General features: G+C 47.5%; 4 protein-coding genes across 4 annotated transcripts; 3 read left to right on the top strand and 1 right to left on the bottom strand.

Annotated features, from left to right (window-relative positions):
* Nucleotides 1-157: 157 nt before the first annotated feature.
* Nucleotides 158-5,258, bottom strand: TGAM01_v210781 (bloom syndrome protein; the record flags this gene model as incomplete). The annotated part of the gene is made up of 3 exons (XM_024550872.1): nucleotides 158-4,354; nucleotides 4,428-4,789; nucleotides 4,841-5,258. 3 exons carry the CDS (start codon nucleotides 5,256-5,258, stop codon nucleotides 158-160), a joined length of 4,977 nt encoding a protein of 1,658 aa, XP_024404385.1.
* Nucleotides 5,259-7,160: 1,902 nt separating this feature from the next.
* Nucleotides 7,161-8,064, top strand: TGAM01_v210780 (DUF1275 domain-containing protein; the record flags this gene model as incomplete). Its single annotated transcript, XM_018803079.2, has 2 exons — nucleotides 7,161-7,365; nucleotides 7,430-8,064. 2 exons carry the CDS (start codon nucleotides 7,161-7,163, stop codon nucleotides 8,062-8,064), a joined length of 840 nt encoding a protein of 279 aa, XP_018663845.2.
* Nucleotides 8,065-8,613: 549 nt separating this feature from the next.
* On the top strand, nucleotides 8,614-11,217 carry TGAM01_v210779 (hypothetical protein; the record flags this gene model as incomplete). Its single annotated transcript, XM_024550871.1, has 1 exon — nucleotides 8,614-11,217. The coding sequence occupies one exon, from the start codon at nucleotides 8,614-8,616 to the stop codon at nucleotides 11,215-11,217; it is 2,604 nt and encodes an 867-aa protein (XP_024404384.1).
* Nucleotides 11,218-11,629: 412 nt separating this feature from the next.
* Nucleotides 11,630-14,359, top strand: TGAM01_v210778 (hypothetical protein; the record flags this gene model as incomplete). The annotated part of the gene is made up of 1 exon (XM_018803078.1): nucleotides 11,630-14,359. The coding sequence occupies one exon, from the start codon at nucleotides 11,630-11,632 to the stop codon at nucleotides 14,357-14,359; it is 2,730 nt and encodes a 909-aa protein (XP_018663844.1).
* Between the last annotated feature and the right edge of the window lie 950 nt (nucleotides 14,360-15,309).

The following is a 15,309-nucleotide window of genomic DNA, read 5'->3' as shown; positions in this document are numbered from 1 at the left end:
TCGTATCTTGTGCCACGCGCAAGAAGCCTGTAAAACCGCAAAACCCCACATCATACACGTAAATCAACAGGCAGGTCCCTTGCTTTCTTTTTCTTTTGAGAAACCCCCCCTGCTTGTAAAAGATGAAATACTGGTTCACTCAGGCTGTAACCAGTGATCATAATGGCATTAGGCCGATACCGCCACCACTTTTCTTGACTATCTTGCCATCTCGCTTGAAACCGCTGCCTCCTGAAGCAGACCGTGACGAAGACGCGCCGCCACCACCTGCGGAACCACCGCCTCTCCTGCTGGAACCACTACCCCGGCGTTGGGAGCCGCCAGCTGCGCCGCCTCTCTTGGGCCACTTTTTGCCAGAGAATTTTCTGCCTCCTCCTCGGCTATAGGAAGATTTGCCTCTGGACTGAGTTGGCTGGCTGTTCAATGTTTGGAGCCTATCATGAAAGGCTTGGACATCTGCTGCCGGCTTCGAAGAGAAGTAATGGGAGTCTTCCCCTTCCCCCTCTTCATCTTCGTCAAGATCGATATCAGAACTGATCAAGTCTACTATTTCTTGATTCAAGTTGGAGGTCGAGGCGCCAGTGCCAGCGTCTGCCGCAGCAATCTCACGATATGATGCATGATACATGTTCAGCAACGGGATCAGCTTTGGGCCGACTTCTTTGACTCTGTCGACATCAATCCCGGGAATGCGGCTCATCCTCTCGATCGAAGTGGTCCAGTTGATAGCCATTTCTTGTAGATGAGTGTCTGTAAACATTGGCCGTCTGAGGCCTAGTTTATTTCGGATGCGCTCTTCTAACTGACGTGCCTCCTGAACAAAAGCGTCCACCACGTCTTGGTGGATATCTGGCAGATCTTGCAGTGTATGTTTACTCGGGATAGGTTCCGGTCGTGATGGCTTTTTAGAGGTAGGTTTCGAAGTCGGTTTGGCAGGCCGATGCTGTGGGAGCGGTTCGAAGGCTTCTTCATCCTCTTCATCCTCCTCAACCTCCTCATCCGAGACAACGAATCCATCGTTCACATAGCCACGTGAGGTCATAGGCAAGTTCGACTCGTCATCGCTATCGACGACTGCCGCTCTTTTTCTACGTCTATTGATTGGTGACGAGACGTATGTTGACTGCACATTAGCTGCTGGCTCTTTTTGCTTTTTGCTAGCCTTGGTTTTCTTTGTCTTCGCCTGATTTGAGGCACCTTCGTCCGAAACCTGGACTGTTAACATCAACTTCCGTCTTCCCATCAAAAATTGATTGGCGGTAGGTCCGATTAGAAGATACTGAATAGCGACACCATGATTTCCAACAATATTGTCTTCATGAAAGCCCTTTTCAGCTGAGAGGCGGTCAATAACGCGCACCATCTCATGCTTCTTCATTCCCTTGGCTATGCCGTGGTACTCGTCTGAATTCTGTTCTTGATATTCTGGATATTTCCTACCAATCAGAATATCCGCGCACTGGTTCGCTGTGAGCCTCGACTGGTTCTGAACGATTCGTATAGCGGCAATGGCGTATTCTGAGAAGTCCTGCTGCTCAAAAACCAGCCCGGCCTGACAATTGTCGCAAGTCTTGTGGCATTGCGACGCGTTGAAATCTTCCCCAAAATAGCGGAGCACCTCTGTTCGTCGGCAGTCGGCCTTGTTGTCACAAAACGCCGTTACACGGTTCAACATTACCATCTGTCTTTCCTTCTGGTCTTTGCTGCCCTCTCCATCTATGATCAGTTTTTTGAGGACTCTTATGTCCCCTTTTCCATAAAACAAGATACAGTCAGAGGGTTTCCCATCTCGACCCGCGCGGCCAGTTTCTTGGTAATAGCCTTCTAAGCTCTTCGGAATGCCATGGTGCATAACAAATCTGACGTCTGGTTTATCGATACCCATGCCAAACGCAATGGTTGCTACTACAACTTTGACTTGGCCCTTTTGCCATGCTTGCTGCACCTCAACTTTTTCCGCAGGCGTTATTTGAGCATGGTAATGACGGGCTGCAATACCACTGTTTGAAAGCTTCTCGGCGACGTCTTCAGCTTGTTTTCGTGAGATTGTGTACACAATTCCAGTGACATTGCGGTATTTGGAATTGATCAGAGAGGCAATTTGCTGGGTCGCCACCGGATTTGAACCTTTTGGCCTTACTTCATAGTATAAATTTGGACGGTTGAAGCTTTGCGAAAACACTTGGCAGTTGATCATGCCAAGATTATGCTTAATGTCGACAATAACATTTTGGGTTGCAGTCGCTGTCAAGGCCATGACAGGAACGTTGGGAAACTTGGCCCGAAGCTGGCCCAAATTCTTGTAATCAGGTCTGAAGTCATGCCCCCACTGGCTGACACAGTGGGCTTCGTCAATGACGAAACGGGCGAATTTTTTCTTTTGATATAGATTCATCATGGCGTTAAGAAACTGGACGCTGTTGCTGGCCATTTCTGGTGTGATGTAGAGGAGCTCAATGAAATGCTCTGGGTTCCGCTCATTGAAAGCAGACATGACCTGTCGTTTGTACTCGGGAGAGCATTCGCTATTGAACGCAACGGCCTGTATCCCCAAGGCTTTCATATGATCCACTTGATCTTGCATCAGACTCAGTAAAGGAGAAATGACAATGGTCACTCCTCTCGTTCTCCCTGACTTGACAACGGCTGGAAGCTGGTAGCACAGAGATTTCCCACCGCCTGTTGGCATCAGAACGAATGCATCTTCGCCAGCAAGTGTGGCATTGATGGCTTCTAATTGATTATGCCGGAATCCCTTCATCCTGAATCGATCTTTCAAGATCTTTTGGACGTCTGCCGACCAAGAATGCCTCATAAGTTCTGGCGGTATCCTTGTTTGAGACGGTTCTGGAGGTGGCGGCCCTTTTGAAGACAGTTGCCTCTGTTTTGGCACAGGTAAGGCATTTCCCGAGGTCTCTGAAAACACTCGAGAATCGTGGGGCGGCCCGTCAGCAGACTGGCGTATCTCGTAGTCTTGAGCAAATGCAAGCATATCAGCATCGTCGCTGAAATCGCTAAATTCATTTCCTGAGCGCTGAGTGCGATTTCTCAGAGGAGTTTTACCCTTGTCGAGCTGAGTGGTCTTCTTGGCAGATTTCGGAGGCAGGTGCATCTCAACCTCGTCGAAGTCAGAGAAGAAATCGTCTTCTACGTCCATGAGATGATCTATGTTGGAATGCGGTGCGGCCCTTGAAACAGACCTAGAGGCACGATCAGGAAGAGAAAAGTTGTGCGGTGGCTCATTACCTAGTTGTGATCGAATTGGTTCGGGTAGCTGTGTTTGGTGAACAACTTGAGTTCCTCCCATGGATAGTGGGATATCTTTTGAGCTCCGCGACATATTGACCATGCCTCTATGCCCAGCTTGCGTACCAAGTACAACGATATGCTCGTCTCTCTCATGCCGAATAGGTTCTTTGGGTTTTCCCACGAAACTGTCCTCGTCAAGGCCTGCCTCAGCCAGTATTTGGGAAAGCTCTCGTTCTGTTGACTCGACACGCTCAGTAAGTTCATCAAGTCGGGCTTCATCTTCATCTGTATCCACGCCCTTTGAATAAGACTGGGCTACCTGCAGAGCAACTGCTTCTCTCTGTTCGTTCAAGGCTCTATAGCTATTCACAGCTTTATTGAGGCCTTGTATTGCTTTTTGCTGTTGAATGAGTCGTTCTTTTTCTGCTTTGATTTCGTTTCTCTTGTCTTTCGGTAGCCGGTTGTTTATAGCTTGTAAAAAGTCTCGATCATTTTGCTGAATTTGGTTGTCTAGGGATTCACTTTGTTGGGTAAGAAGCTGTGGATTTGCTAAAATGCGAGACAAGATTTTCTGTGTTTGACTAGATGACGGAAGTCTATGCTGAGGTGGGTGTGTTTCGTCAGAATTATTGATGGTACCAGTGCTCTGGCTTTCAGATATGCTTTGGTGGGGTAAAGCAGGCGAGTTCTCAGTCTGCACCGGCCGAGGAGGTAGAGATGAACGTGGTTGTTTTGGTCTGGGGGATACAGCTAAATCTTCAACGTCCATGAGAAAAGCGTCCTCCTCTTGTACATCTCCAAAAGACTTCGCGGACTTTTTCTTAGAAGTAGTTGTATACGGCGGCGGTGTAATAAATTCGTCGTCGGAATCAGGGATGAAGTATTCATTAGCTTGTCGTGGCTCAGGTTGAACAGCATCGTCGAGATTTGGAGAGTCTAGAGACAAAGGCCGCTCATTCGCAACCTTTAACTTCTTTCGTCGTTCAGAACTACTGATAGCGTAGTCTATTTCTGGAGTCCGTCTAATAGCCTTTTGAGTAGTAGCTCCATCTAAGGGAGAGGAAGGCCCATCCAAAGACATCTTAGATAATTCATTCTTCGCAGCCTTGGGTAGTTTAGCAACAGAATATCTTTCATCTCGCTTTCCTAAGGGGGCCATGAAACTTAGACAAGCTTACTTTTTTCGTGGATCGACGACCAGGAGTCGGGACTGGAGGATCAGCTCCCAGGAGCTGATATACATCTGGAAATTGGCTTTCAGCAGAAGCGTCGCCAGTATCAGCACTCTTCCTCTTTTTGGCTTGAGGCAGCGGCGCTTCCCAGGATGCATCTTTTTCCGTCCAGACCTTCACATCGTCGCCGAATTGTAGTGACTCCTCGTCAGATGCACCGGTTGTTCTTGTTAGATCCATGTACTCCAAGTCATCATCATCGAAGTCGGCGAAATCAGTATTGAATTCCGGCGACGAGATGCGGCGAAGTGAACCTGATTTCGTTTCTGATGTGCCATCTTGTTTTAGAACTGTGCTTTTTGTTGCTGCTACCAAATAATCAATCCAGGAACACCTATATCATCATCTGGTATACGCACCACTAGACTTCAGAGGCTCATTCAAGCGTGATTTGGTCTCAGGATCGGTGGTTAAAGGTGTTGCGAGCTGGCCGTTTTGGGACAGAAGCGATGTTTTCTTCGGTTTCGTAGACAAGCTCAAGCGGCCCATACTGTCGTCCTCTAAAACCACCACTTCTTTATCCTGTGAAGCTTCTTCTCTCTTCGGCAGGCCATTTGAGCTCCCAGACGCCTGTACCTGGGATATTCGTTTGTCTGCGCTGGTCGATGCAGTGGTTGCTTGACTTAAATTTGCTGCAGGCGTATCGGCAGCTTGCGACTGCGAAAACCGAAACGACGAGGTATCGCTTGTTGTGGGAAATTCGCGGGCGGTCGGTTTTGATAACGCAACGTTCTTCAACAACCAGGAGAGGTGGCCTGAGAGGTTATTTCGAGTCATGAAGCCGGCTACTGAATGCCAGACTGGTCTGCATCGGGATTCTGGCGAGCATTGAGGCCAGACCCTTGCACGCCGTATCGCAGTTGGTAGTCAATCGTATGCGGCGGGAACAATAATATGAAAGTGGTGCTGCCCGAGCATCGCGTATCGCGTCGGTTAGTCAGCAGATGCGACAGCACGTGACTTCCATTAAACGCGTTGCGGTGCACGAACGCTGCTTCTTTAGCGGCAAAATAGCGGCTAAACGCCAACTACTGGCGAGTTGCACAAAATGAAGCCTACTTGTAGATGAAATGATGAATGGTGATTATCCAAAAAATAGGCGAACGTTCCAGACAGTAAATATGTGAATGAACTACTATGTCACATTGTGTAAGCACTGGGAAAAAGTTTTGGTAAGTTAGCCATTCGCCAGAAAAAGAGGCCAGCAAAGTATGAGAGTTCAAGAGGTGCATGCAGCGACTACTGTAGCATGCCGTCTCTAAACGCTAGCTCAAATCTGCCTTAATACGGCATTATCTTGAGGGAAGAATCATGGTACAGGTCATCTTCTTTTCTTATTCTTGTTGATTAATGCGTTCAATGGAGGGTAGTAATTGCTTGACAGTAGAAGAATGCAGGCTTGGTATACTTGTCATATTCTTTGGCCTTGACAAGGCGCGGCTGTTGTAACTTCCATGCTGGCAGAACTATCTACCACTACTCGTTGCAATTAGCTTATATGTAGCAAAATACCTACTAGGTGGTACAAGTTATTTGGAGGATCTAAAGCCGAGCAGACGTCCTTGGGCTACGCCTGTCCAGTCTACAGCTTACATGTACCCCTGGATAGGGTGTCTAAGACATGCTCCTGGCAGAGTCACATCCACAATTAATCGATCAAGATCTACTCCATATATTCTCCGGATCATCCAACTCCACGTTCTCGTGCACTACCCAGCCTACATTTTCTATAACTCTAATTTTCACCATATTCCGACCTCATCTCGACAACCATTTCCCTCCAAATAACAGCATTGGCAGCGCGGATGTCGGCGGCATCGGTGGACCTACAACCAGATCTTCTTCCGGCCCGCGCGGCTGGCTTGTCGGCAGCCGGCCGGGGCCCACTCCGGATACGGAAAGTCAGCCGCTGGCTATTGGCTGGAAAAAGCAGGCTTTCGCCGCCACGCCGCTTTAAATCGGGTGATTGTGATTTTTTTCTTTCTTCTGCTCTCGATGACGCCGCCCCTATCCTACCTTGCTAGAACACATGTACGTAATATTATTTAAGAACCAACGCCCGTAATAACCAGTCGGTGAGCTGAACTGGATGCGGCTGCGTCTGTCGGACTTCGCCATCGTGAGCAGTAGCGAAAGGGATGGACATCAAAAGCTGGTTTCTAGGATAGGGTCAACTGGCTGATATGAGCGCAAAAGATGTGTTTGCTTGTCTTGTTCTGCCCTCTCGCGTCGCAACTAGCAATGCAACCTCCATGCTGTGGTGAGGACGTCTTGTGTGCGACTTGAGTTGAAGCGTTCCTTATCGTGAACCTTGTTCGCCAAGACATCCTTGCCGCGTTGCGCAATATCAGCGAGCCACAACTTGATCTAAGAGGCAGCTTTCGTTAAAAGCAGCGACATCATTATGTATGCGCTTCTCGCCAAGCTACTTGGCCGGAAAAGTCCGTTATTAGCTCCCTCCTTGAAGCAGTGCTCATGGATCCTGAGTTCGGACGTGGGGCCGGCGGTTATCCAATTTTTGTACCGTGCCTCAGACGGAAGTCGGTCCCGACGTTTGTATTAAGTAAATCTTTGCCCCCCAGGTTTTGCCTCTCACTGAATCTTCATTTTTTGATCCAATACACATTCTTTTCAGCCCTAATTATTTAAAAACCTATCAGCGCATCTTTGACAGATTCAATGGCTGAAACAGAGGTCAAGATCATCGCCAGCCCTCTAGACACTAGTCGAGAAGGGTCGATCTCTACTGGACAACAGGCTCCACAGACGTTCGAGAAATGTGAGACAGAGAATGGATATATCGATCACTTCACGCAGGACGTTCGCACGTCACTATTTGTTGAGATCCAACTTTTGTTAATAACCATTTGCACAGGTATTCAAGGTAAGCTACCCCTTTTCCTTGCATAGTGCTTCTGCTCCCCAAGGCTAACTTAACGCTGCTCAAGATGCAACAACATTCCCAGACTACCACTGTTTTGCCTCGAACCAAACAGGCAACACCATTTTCCTGTGTCTGGCCCTGATTATACCAAAATTCAACGGCGACATGTTCTACACTGCCAACATTGGCACGGGACTTGGTGTCTTTCTTTTCGCAGGATGGTTAACAGGCCAATTGAGCCATGTAGTCGGTCCTCGGAAGCGATGGTGGCTGATTCTATGTAATCTGGTCCAAACCTGCCTCGTCTTTGGTGCCGCCGCAGTTCAATACCGGTATGGAGTTCATGACCACGGGCCAACAGCAGTTGGTGTTGTGGCCTTGCTGGCGTTTGCCGCCGGTAGCCAGGTGGTGCAATCTAGAAGCCTGGCGGCAACTGAAATCAGTACTGCCATGGCAACTGCAGCGTGGGTAGATCTTATGATTGACCGAAAGCTCTTTGTCGTGGATAATCATCCTCGAACGAGACGCGTCGCATTTCTTATTGCACTTGTCGTCGGGGGTTTATTCGGTGCCCTTATTTATCGAACATCTGGATCAGCAACTGCTCTTGCAGTCTCTGGCGGCGGCAAAGGTCTCGCCACTTTGTTATACGCCATTTCGGGGACCGAGAAGAAAAAAATTAATACTTCCATGGTTTAAGAGAAAAGCTTGTCGTTTATTTCGGCGTGTTGGGATTAAAGAATTTACAGCTGGAGTATTTTCTGCTTCTTATTTTTGTTTTATTCAACTTAAACGAGGGATTGAGGGATAATGAACGGGAGATTCTGTGCCGGCAATTAGCGTGCATGTACTAGACAGCGGTTATTTTGTGGTAATTAAATAACTAGCGCAAATCGGTCGCTTTGGACTTAGAAAAGCAGATGAGCTTTTTATGATATATTGCTTAGGCTTGACATTCTATTTAGGCTGCTTCTACTGTAAGACAATTGTAAATGAAAGGATGTGAGCAGTATTAGCCATAGCCATTACCAATGTGTTGTAGTCAGCTCAAGCTTATGACCTATCATATTGAGGCTGTGATAGTAAGGCTTTATTGAGGGCGAATTACATGATGTGGCTGTGCTCTTCTGCCTAACTGCGACTTTTGAACAGCCGTATTATATTAAAGTCTACGACGAAGCGCAGTATACTAATTGCATCAAGCATAAGGTTTATCTTAATCAGAACGCCCATCCGACATTTGCGCTCATGTCTGCCCAAAATCTAAACATTGTTGATAGTCCCGAATGGCTTTACCGACAGCTCCCGCTAAGCGAGTCGGAAATACGCCTGTTGAGATTAGAAACCAGAGGCGGGCCATCAGCTGAAATTCGAGCTTCGCTTATCAAGTATAACCTGCAAGAAAGTCCAAAAGATGTCACCTCTTTTCAGGCTTTGTCTTATACGTGGGGGCATAGTTCATTTACTCACAATATCATTGTCAATGGTGTAAAGCTACCTGTTGCTGATAACCTATACTCATTCTTGCAGCATCGACAGGAAGGAAATCAATGCATCGATCTTTGGGTAGATGCAGTATGCATTAATCAAAATGATTTATTGGAAAAGAATCGCCAGATTCCGATGATGAACAGGATCTATATGAGGGCTAGTGAACTTGTTATCTGGCTTGGACCACCTTCTTTCGACAGTGATCTGGCAATTCAGTCGATTCTCGAGATAGGTAGTGGCTCTCCTTATGACAAGCTAGGTACTATTAAGGATGATGTCTGGCAAGCTATCCAAAGCTTGCTCGAACGCCCTTGGTGGAAACGTATCTGGATTGTTCAAGAGCTTACGATGGGGGCAGCGGCTACGAAGGTGGGACAAGCAGCAATCTACTGCGGCCAAGCTCACGTTTTATGGATAAATGTGGTGGTAGCAGCCGCTCGCATGAAAGCTCACCAGGATGACCACAGACAAACATTCCCCGCCATCACAGACATATTAGAGCTTGACAGTTTGCGCGATACTGTAGGTCACTTCTTATTCAAGCCAAGTTCTCAAGCCTGGTTTGACTTAGTTTGTCGATATCGGTCCTTTCAAGCCTCAGATAAGCGAGACAAGATATACGCAATCTGGAACATGTTTATTATACTGCCATCAAACCGACTTGAAACCAGGTATGACGAATCTGTGACAAAGGTATACACCGACTTCGCTGCAATGTTGTTGCTAGGTGAATCTAAGCTAGAGATTCTTCGCCAATGTGGCAATGGTGATCAAGATCTACCATCTTGGGTTCCCGACTGGTCTACTCCACTTGGCTCGCAGCCTTTACCTCTTCGAAACATCCAGCGTTATTTCGATGTTCCGTGGTGGGCAGAGCCGGTGTATACGGAACGCAAGAAGCCTATGAGAGCCGATGGAAGCGGTGGGCGGTCGTCGGTTACATTCCGTGGCAACGGTCCACCAATGACTTCGGAAGATGAGGTGTTACGACAACGCCGAATTAAACGACTAGAAATGGCAGCCAACGGCTCTGCAGTTATTAAAAATCTGGAGGATGTTCCATCAAATTTTGTTTTTCATCAAATGCCACCTGGCATGAAAAATCAACTTCGAGAATTGCTCCAACGCGATGATTCCATGCTCGTCGTTGGCCACGAAAATCCCCATCTACCTGACGAACCTGACGCATTGCAACAAGGGGAGCTCATCACGGAGCGTGAAATGAAAAGGTGGCTACTGCAAGAGTTGAGACACTCGAGTTCAGAGCCACTGTACACAACTGCTACTTCGGTAGATGCCTCCTTCGAGATAGACAAGAATGAGAAAACTTTACAGATGAAGGGGATCTTATGGGATGAATTGGAAATATGCCATGAGAGCTTCGCAGAGGATATTAGTAAAAATTGGACGGACGCGACTCGTTTCATGGTCGCCGTTGGTTGCTGCAAGCATCTTGCCATGTCCAATAAAAAAGCATCTGTCAGATATCCAACTGTAAATCAGCTACTGCAAGCCTTCTGGTCAACTTTATTCGTGGGACAGGTGACAGGAAAGGGGGAACCCCGTTACGAAGACTGGCTTCCGGAAACTTCGAAGTCTTGGTCGCCAGGGCAGCCTCCAATGACAGCAAAAACAACGGGTTTGATTGAGCTTGCAGAGATGGGCGAAGCTTTGGACCAATCTTTGTCTACTCTTAACACAGAGACCGAAGATTGCCACTATAAGTTTGGCAGCACGCTAGATCCTCAGCTAAAAGAGCGAGCCTTCCCACAGCATGATGATGCCCATATTGCCCTTTTATACCAGCTTGCTTCAACATGGCAAGAACAGCCTTACGATCTTTATCATCGGCCATTCCATTTGGTGAATTTGGTACCAGATCCGTATTGGGATTGCAGACGACGCAGCGATGAGCTTGCTAAGCGACAAGCAAAGAAAAGACGGGTAAATCATATCGTATCAGACGTCGATGTCGGTAGCCCCAAAGACACAGGCCACTCCGAGAGGAAACTTTTACGCCAGGCTATTGATGCTTCAGATAAAGCTCTGCAACAGCAGCCAAGCCTAGTGCCACAGGATACGTTGGAAGCAGGTATTGAGAAGTTTGCTTTAGGGCGACGGTTCTTCATTACTAAAGAAGGCTACTTTGGATTAGGTCCTCAGAAACTTGAGCCTGGGGATAGAGTTGCGGTGCTTTTTGGCTCTGGCGTTCCTTTTGTGCTTCGAAAGTGTCCAGCTTTATCAGGGAAGCGAGCTTGGAGAATTATAGGAGAGTGTTACGTACATGGGATAATGCAGGGCGAAGTAATCCGGAAATGGGAAATGGGTACATCTAAGGCGCAGATGCTTCTTTTGGTTTGAACACTGGCTCTACAGGCTCAAGTTATAATTTATCGCATAAACTCATTTGTATGTCTCGACTATCAAAATAAAGTGGTACGCGCCTCAAGCCTGCTACCAATAGCCGCCCCAAGTAGTGATACTCCGGCAGATATGAGGCTGTTTCTCATCGGGCAGTCGAGAGTGTGGCGGTGTTGTATGCATGCACATGCATCCATCTGCAATTGGCCAGGCTGCTCATCAGGCTGAAATGAAGGCAGACCGCTGAAGCCTTGCGCCTTTCTTCTCTTCCCACAACTGTCTCATCTCAGAACACAGCGCTGTTTTATTTTATAGTGGGTAGGAAATTAATTACGACAAACTTCTAGTGATAATTACACTCTGAGTTCGTCGGTATCAGTTCCCCCGTGCATCCATCGCCTATAAACGAAATATGGATCAATACCGGTATAAGCGTCTCGATCATGACCAGCCTATCTTCCGACTGTTACGACTTCATCAAGGAAGCCGAGGCGAATTGACGTGCAATCTGTTCGAAGCGCTTCTTCATCATGATGATGTTATTCAATATGAAGCGCTGTCTTACACCTGGGGCGCACCAGGTACGCCAAGGATTGTCACTGTTGATGAGCAAAAGCTGGCAATCACAGAAAACCTATACCAGGCTCTCATAAGCCTTCGCCGCCCGTACACTGATCGAATCCTCTGGATAGATGCAGTTTGTATTGACCAAAGCAACACGAAGGAGCGAAGCCACCAAGTCGCACAGATGAGTGATATATACAAGCAGGCTGACAGCGTTGTTTTCTTTCTGGGACCCGCGACCTACAGCACTGATGCGTTTATGGACTATATGGGTCATGTCCAGCAAGTACGCAGCAAATATGCATACCGGTCTTGGGCCCGCGACGATCAACGCTGGAAGATAATCCAGGAAGCTGTTCAGGAAGAAATGGGCAAGCTTGATATCGATTTGCTTTCCTTGGGATTAAAAGGCCTTCTTAACCGCCCATGGTTTCTGAGGGTCTGGATTCTGCAGGAAGTGGTAAATGCAAAGAACGCCATTGTGTGCTGCGGGAGGAAAGAGATAGCAGCAAGCGTCTTTAGCATTTCTCCAATCATCTTCAAAGTCAGCCCAAGCGTACATTGCCAATCGGTCATTGATATCATGCCGGGGCCTTGGCGGAAGACTTCATGGTGGAGCAAGGGTCCTTGTCTCTATACTCTGTTGTCCAAGTTTGGCGGAGCTCAGGCAACCGAGTCCCAAGATCTCATATATGCGCTGAGAGGAATTGCTACCGACAAAGAGTCCCCTATCCTGACACCAGACTATGATAAATCTGAGGAGTGTCTCGTTCGCGATATTGTGCGATTTTTGTTCGACTTCGAATATGACGCGAAGATGGGTTGGAGCATGCTTGGGACGGTCAGAGATGCCATAAGAGGCCTAGAGCAGATCAAAGACCGCATCTTCATGGAGCGAATCAAGACTGGCGAAATGAGGCGCTTGGATGGCCTCCTCCAGGCGCCTGGTTTCACATTTTCTCCGACCGTTGTTGAGGCTGCGATACAGCACGATAAAACTGGACAAATGATGAAATTATTCATGCAAAATTCTAAGGATTTCGGAATAAGTACACAGACTCTCTTGACAGCAGTGGAAAAAGGCTCGGTTCCGGTGGTTGAAGTCTTGGAACGCTATCTGGGTGGCGGAGTCGCGGCTGCCACGAAGGAGACGCTACTGATTGCGGCAAACAATCGCCGCCACGGAGATGATATGGTAACTTACTTTTTGGCACGCGATCCAGACTTAGGAGATGATGGCCAGACAGTCGCGGAGGTTGCGGCTCGCAACTCAACACAGGCCACGAGAATCGTACGGCAATTGCTTGGTCGAGGAATTCGGATAACGATGACACCACAGCTTCACAAGAATGCACTTAAGAGCGGATGCTATGAAGAATTGGTCCTCCTCTTCGTTCATTATCCTCCGCGTGGGCTCCGAATGAGTGACGAAGCTGTCGATGTGGATGCAAATAAATCAGCAGATGGTGCTGCCGAGAATGCTAGAATAGTCTTTAGGAGCATTGCCAGGTTCTTGATCACTTATGCAAACTATGAATACACCTTATTCGACGTCTTTAGGCAATCTTGCCGCCAAATCGAAGAGCATGGATATAACTTCTTGGAGGAACTAACTTTGTGCGCAGCTGAGGTCTTTAAAGAGGGCGGTCACTCGCTATCAACGCAGCGTGGACAGTTTGAACAGATAAATGGAACCCTAGACTGGATTACGGAAGAGAGCGGGTTCAGCCTTTACATCACAATTGGCGTCGTGAAAGCAAGTATCGAGGGCAACTTCACAGGCAGAATGTCGCGCTTGTTAAAGCAGAAACGAGACTCAATCGACATCGATCCGGATGCCGCTGCGGAAATCATTCGCACCTATCACCGGGGTGAAAGTGATGATTTGTCGATGATCAATCTTATCTTTCAATATGGCGACGGTCAATTTCGATACACCAATGTGATGTCGCAGGCGTTAACAAAGCGATACCGTGATCCAGAAACCCGGCCACACGCCGGCTTGCTTCATGCTGTCAATATGCATCGTGACGCCGGACTCCTTCGGTGGCTGTTGTCTTGCGGCGCTAATCCTGACGAGAGGAACAGCAATGGGAACACATTACTGACATATACTGCTCAAAATTGTCAGACAGTGGCTTTACTTCTCTCTTATGGTGCCGATCCCAACATACAGCCTGGATTGAGCGGGTACTGTGCCCTCCACCCGGCCAAGGCCGGAGCTGATTATGAAGCGTTGGAGCTCTTCCTTGTCTGTGGCGCAAACCCCAACATCGTTGATGGCTACGAAGGCAACACGTTGCTCCAAGGAGCAGCGTGTCGTGGTGATATCGGCTCAGTCAAACTGCTTCTTCAGTATGGAGCAGATGCAACAATTCGAACTGACGACGGAAAAGGTGTAGAAGATCTCACCAAGTCTAATGCCATTATTAGTCTGCTACGAGAGCATTCATCACAATCTCTCGCAGGAATGCATGGTATTAGTCCTAGTGTTCAGGACATCATGAGAGATCATGGGCTAGTTCCCAACCCACATAATAGGTTACTCGGCACTCGTTTGTCATGGCATATTCCATAAATTGGCCACAGGATACGTGAGTTGCGTAGGAAAAAAAAAGTTCGAGGATGTTGAAGTGTGGTTGAGCCTTTCGACCTTCTTATTGCACCGAGCTTTGCTACAACAGGGCACCCGCTTGTTATAGGACAGCTGTAGCGCTCTGTATTTTCTATTTGTTAGCTATTGATCTCAGCTGTTTGTTATAGGCCCGTGCGGCATTTCCATACTAATACAATGCTCTTTTGTAACCTCTACCATATGCTCGGGTTGACCAATCCGAGCCTTCTAACAAAGGATGACGGCGAATAAGACTCTAGCAGCTGCTTTGTATATGTGGGTACTTAGAAATGAGTTACTGTTAATGGAACTAGGAATATAGCACTCACTTAGGCAAGAGAAGTGGTCACTTAGATTTAGTTTTGGAGTGGTCTGTTCGACAGTTATATAAGTATTAAGCTGTGGCCTTTCAGGCCTGTGTAGTAGCGCTACCTCAGCGTACCTAGGTAAGATCAAGCATGGAAGGAGTCAGTTGCAATTTGCCATGTCAACCGGGACCAGTTTCACTTTTAATGCTCATCTAAAGGTCATGGAATATGAGAATAAAAGAGCGGTAAAGACACTCGGAAGATTCGAGGTCTCATCAAGCTTTCTTCTTGAGTTAGACGTCTTCTTTATTTTTTTGCATCCCCAGGACTCCAAATACCAGAGTTACATGCTGCCAAAATGTTTCATGGTCTACCACCCCTGAAGGTGCTCGGGACCGAACCACTACCTAAGCATGCGCGCATCTTGGCAAGAGTTCTGATTTTGGTGATATCCTCCAGAATGCCAACTAATTGATAGGCCCTCGCATTGCAAAAAGAATACCATTGTTCTTCAAATAATGAGGCATTCGTTGTAAAGGGGAATTTGATTGCTATTGGATCTAAAAACAAGAGTTGGTGTGATCGAAAGAGGCAAAGACGTGTAAC

The sequence above is a fragment of the Trichoderma gamsii genome (assembly GCF_001481775.2).
Source record: "Trichoderma gamsii strain T6085 chromosome Unknown Scaffold_72.2, whole genome shotgun sequence".
Classification (NCBI taxonomy): Eukaryota; Fungi; Ascomycota; class Sordariomycetes; order Hypocreales; family Hypocreaceae; genus Trichoderma; species Trichoderma gamsii.
Note: the sequence above shows the minus strand (reverse complement) of the source record. Positions and strands in the feature narration are given on the sequence as shown.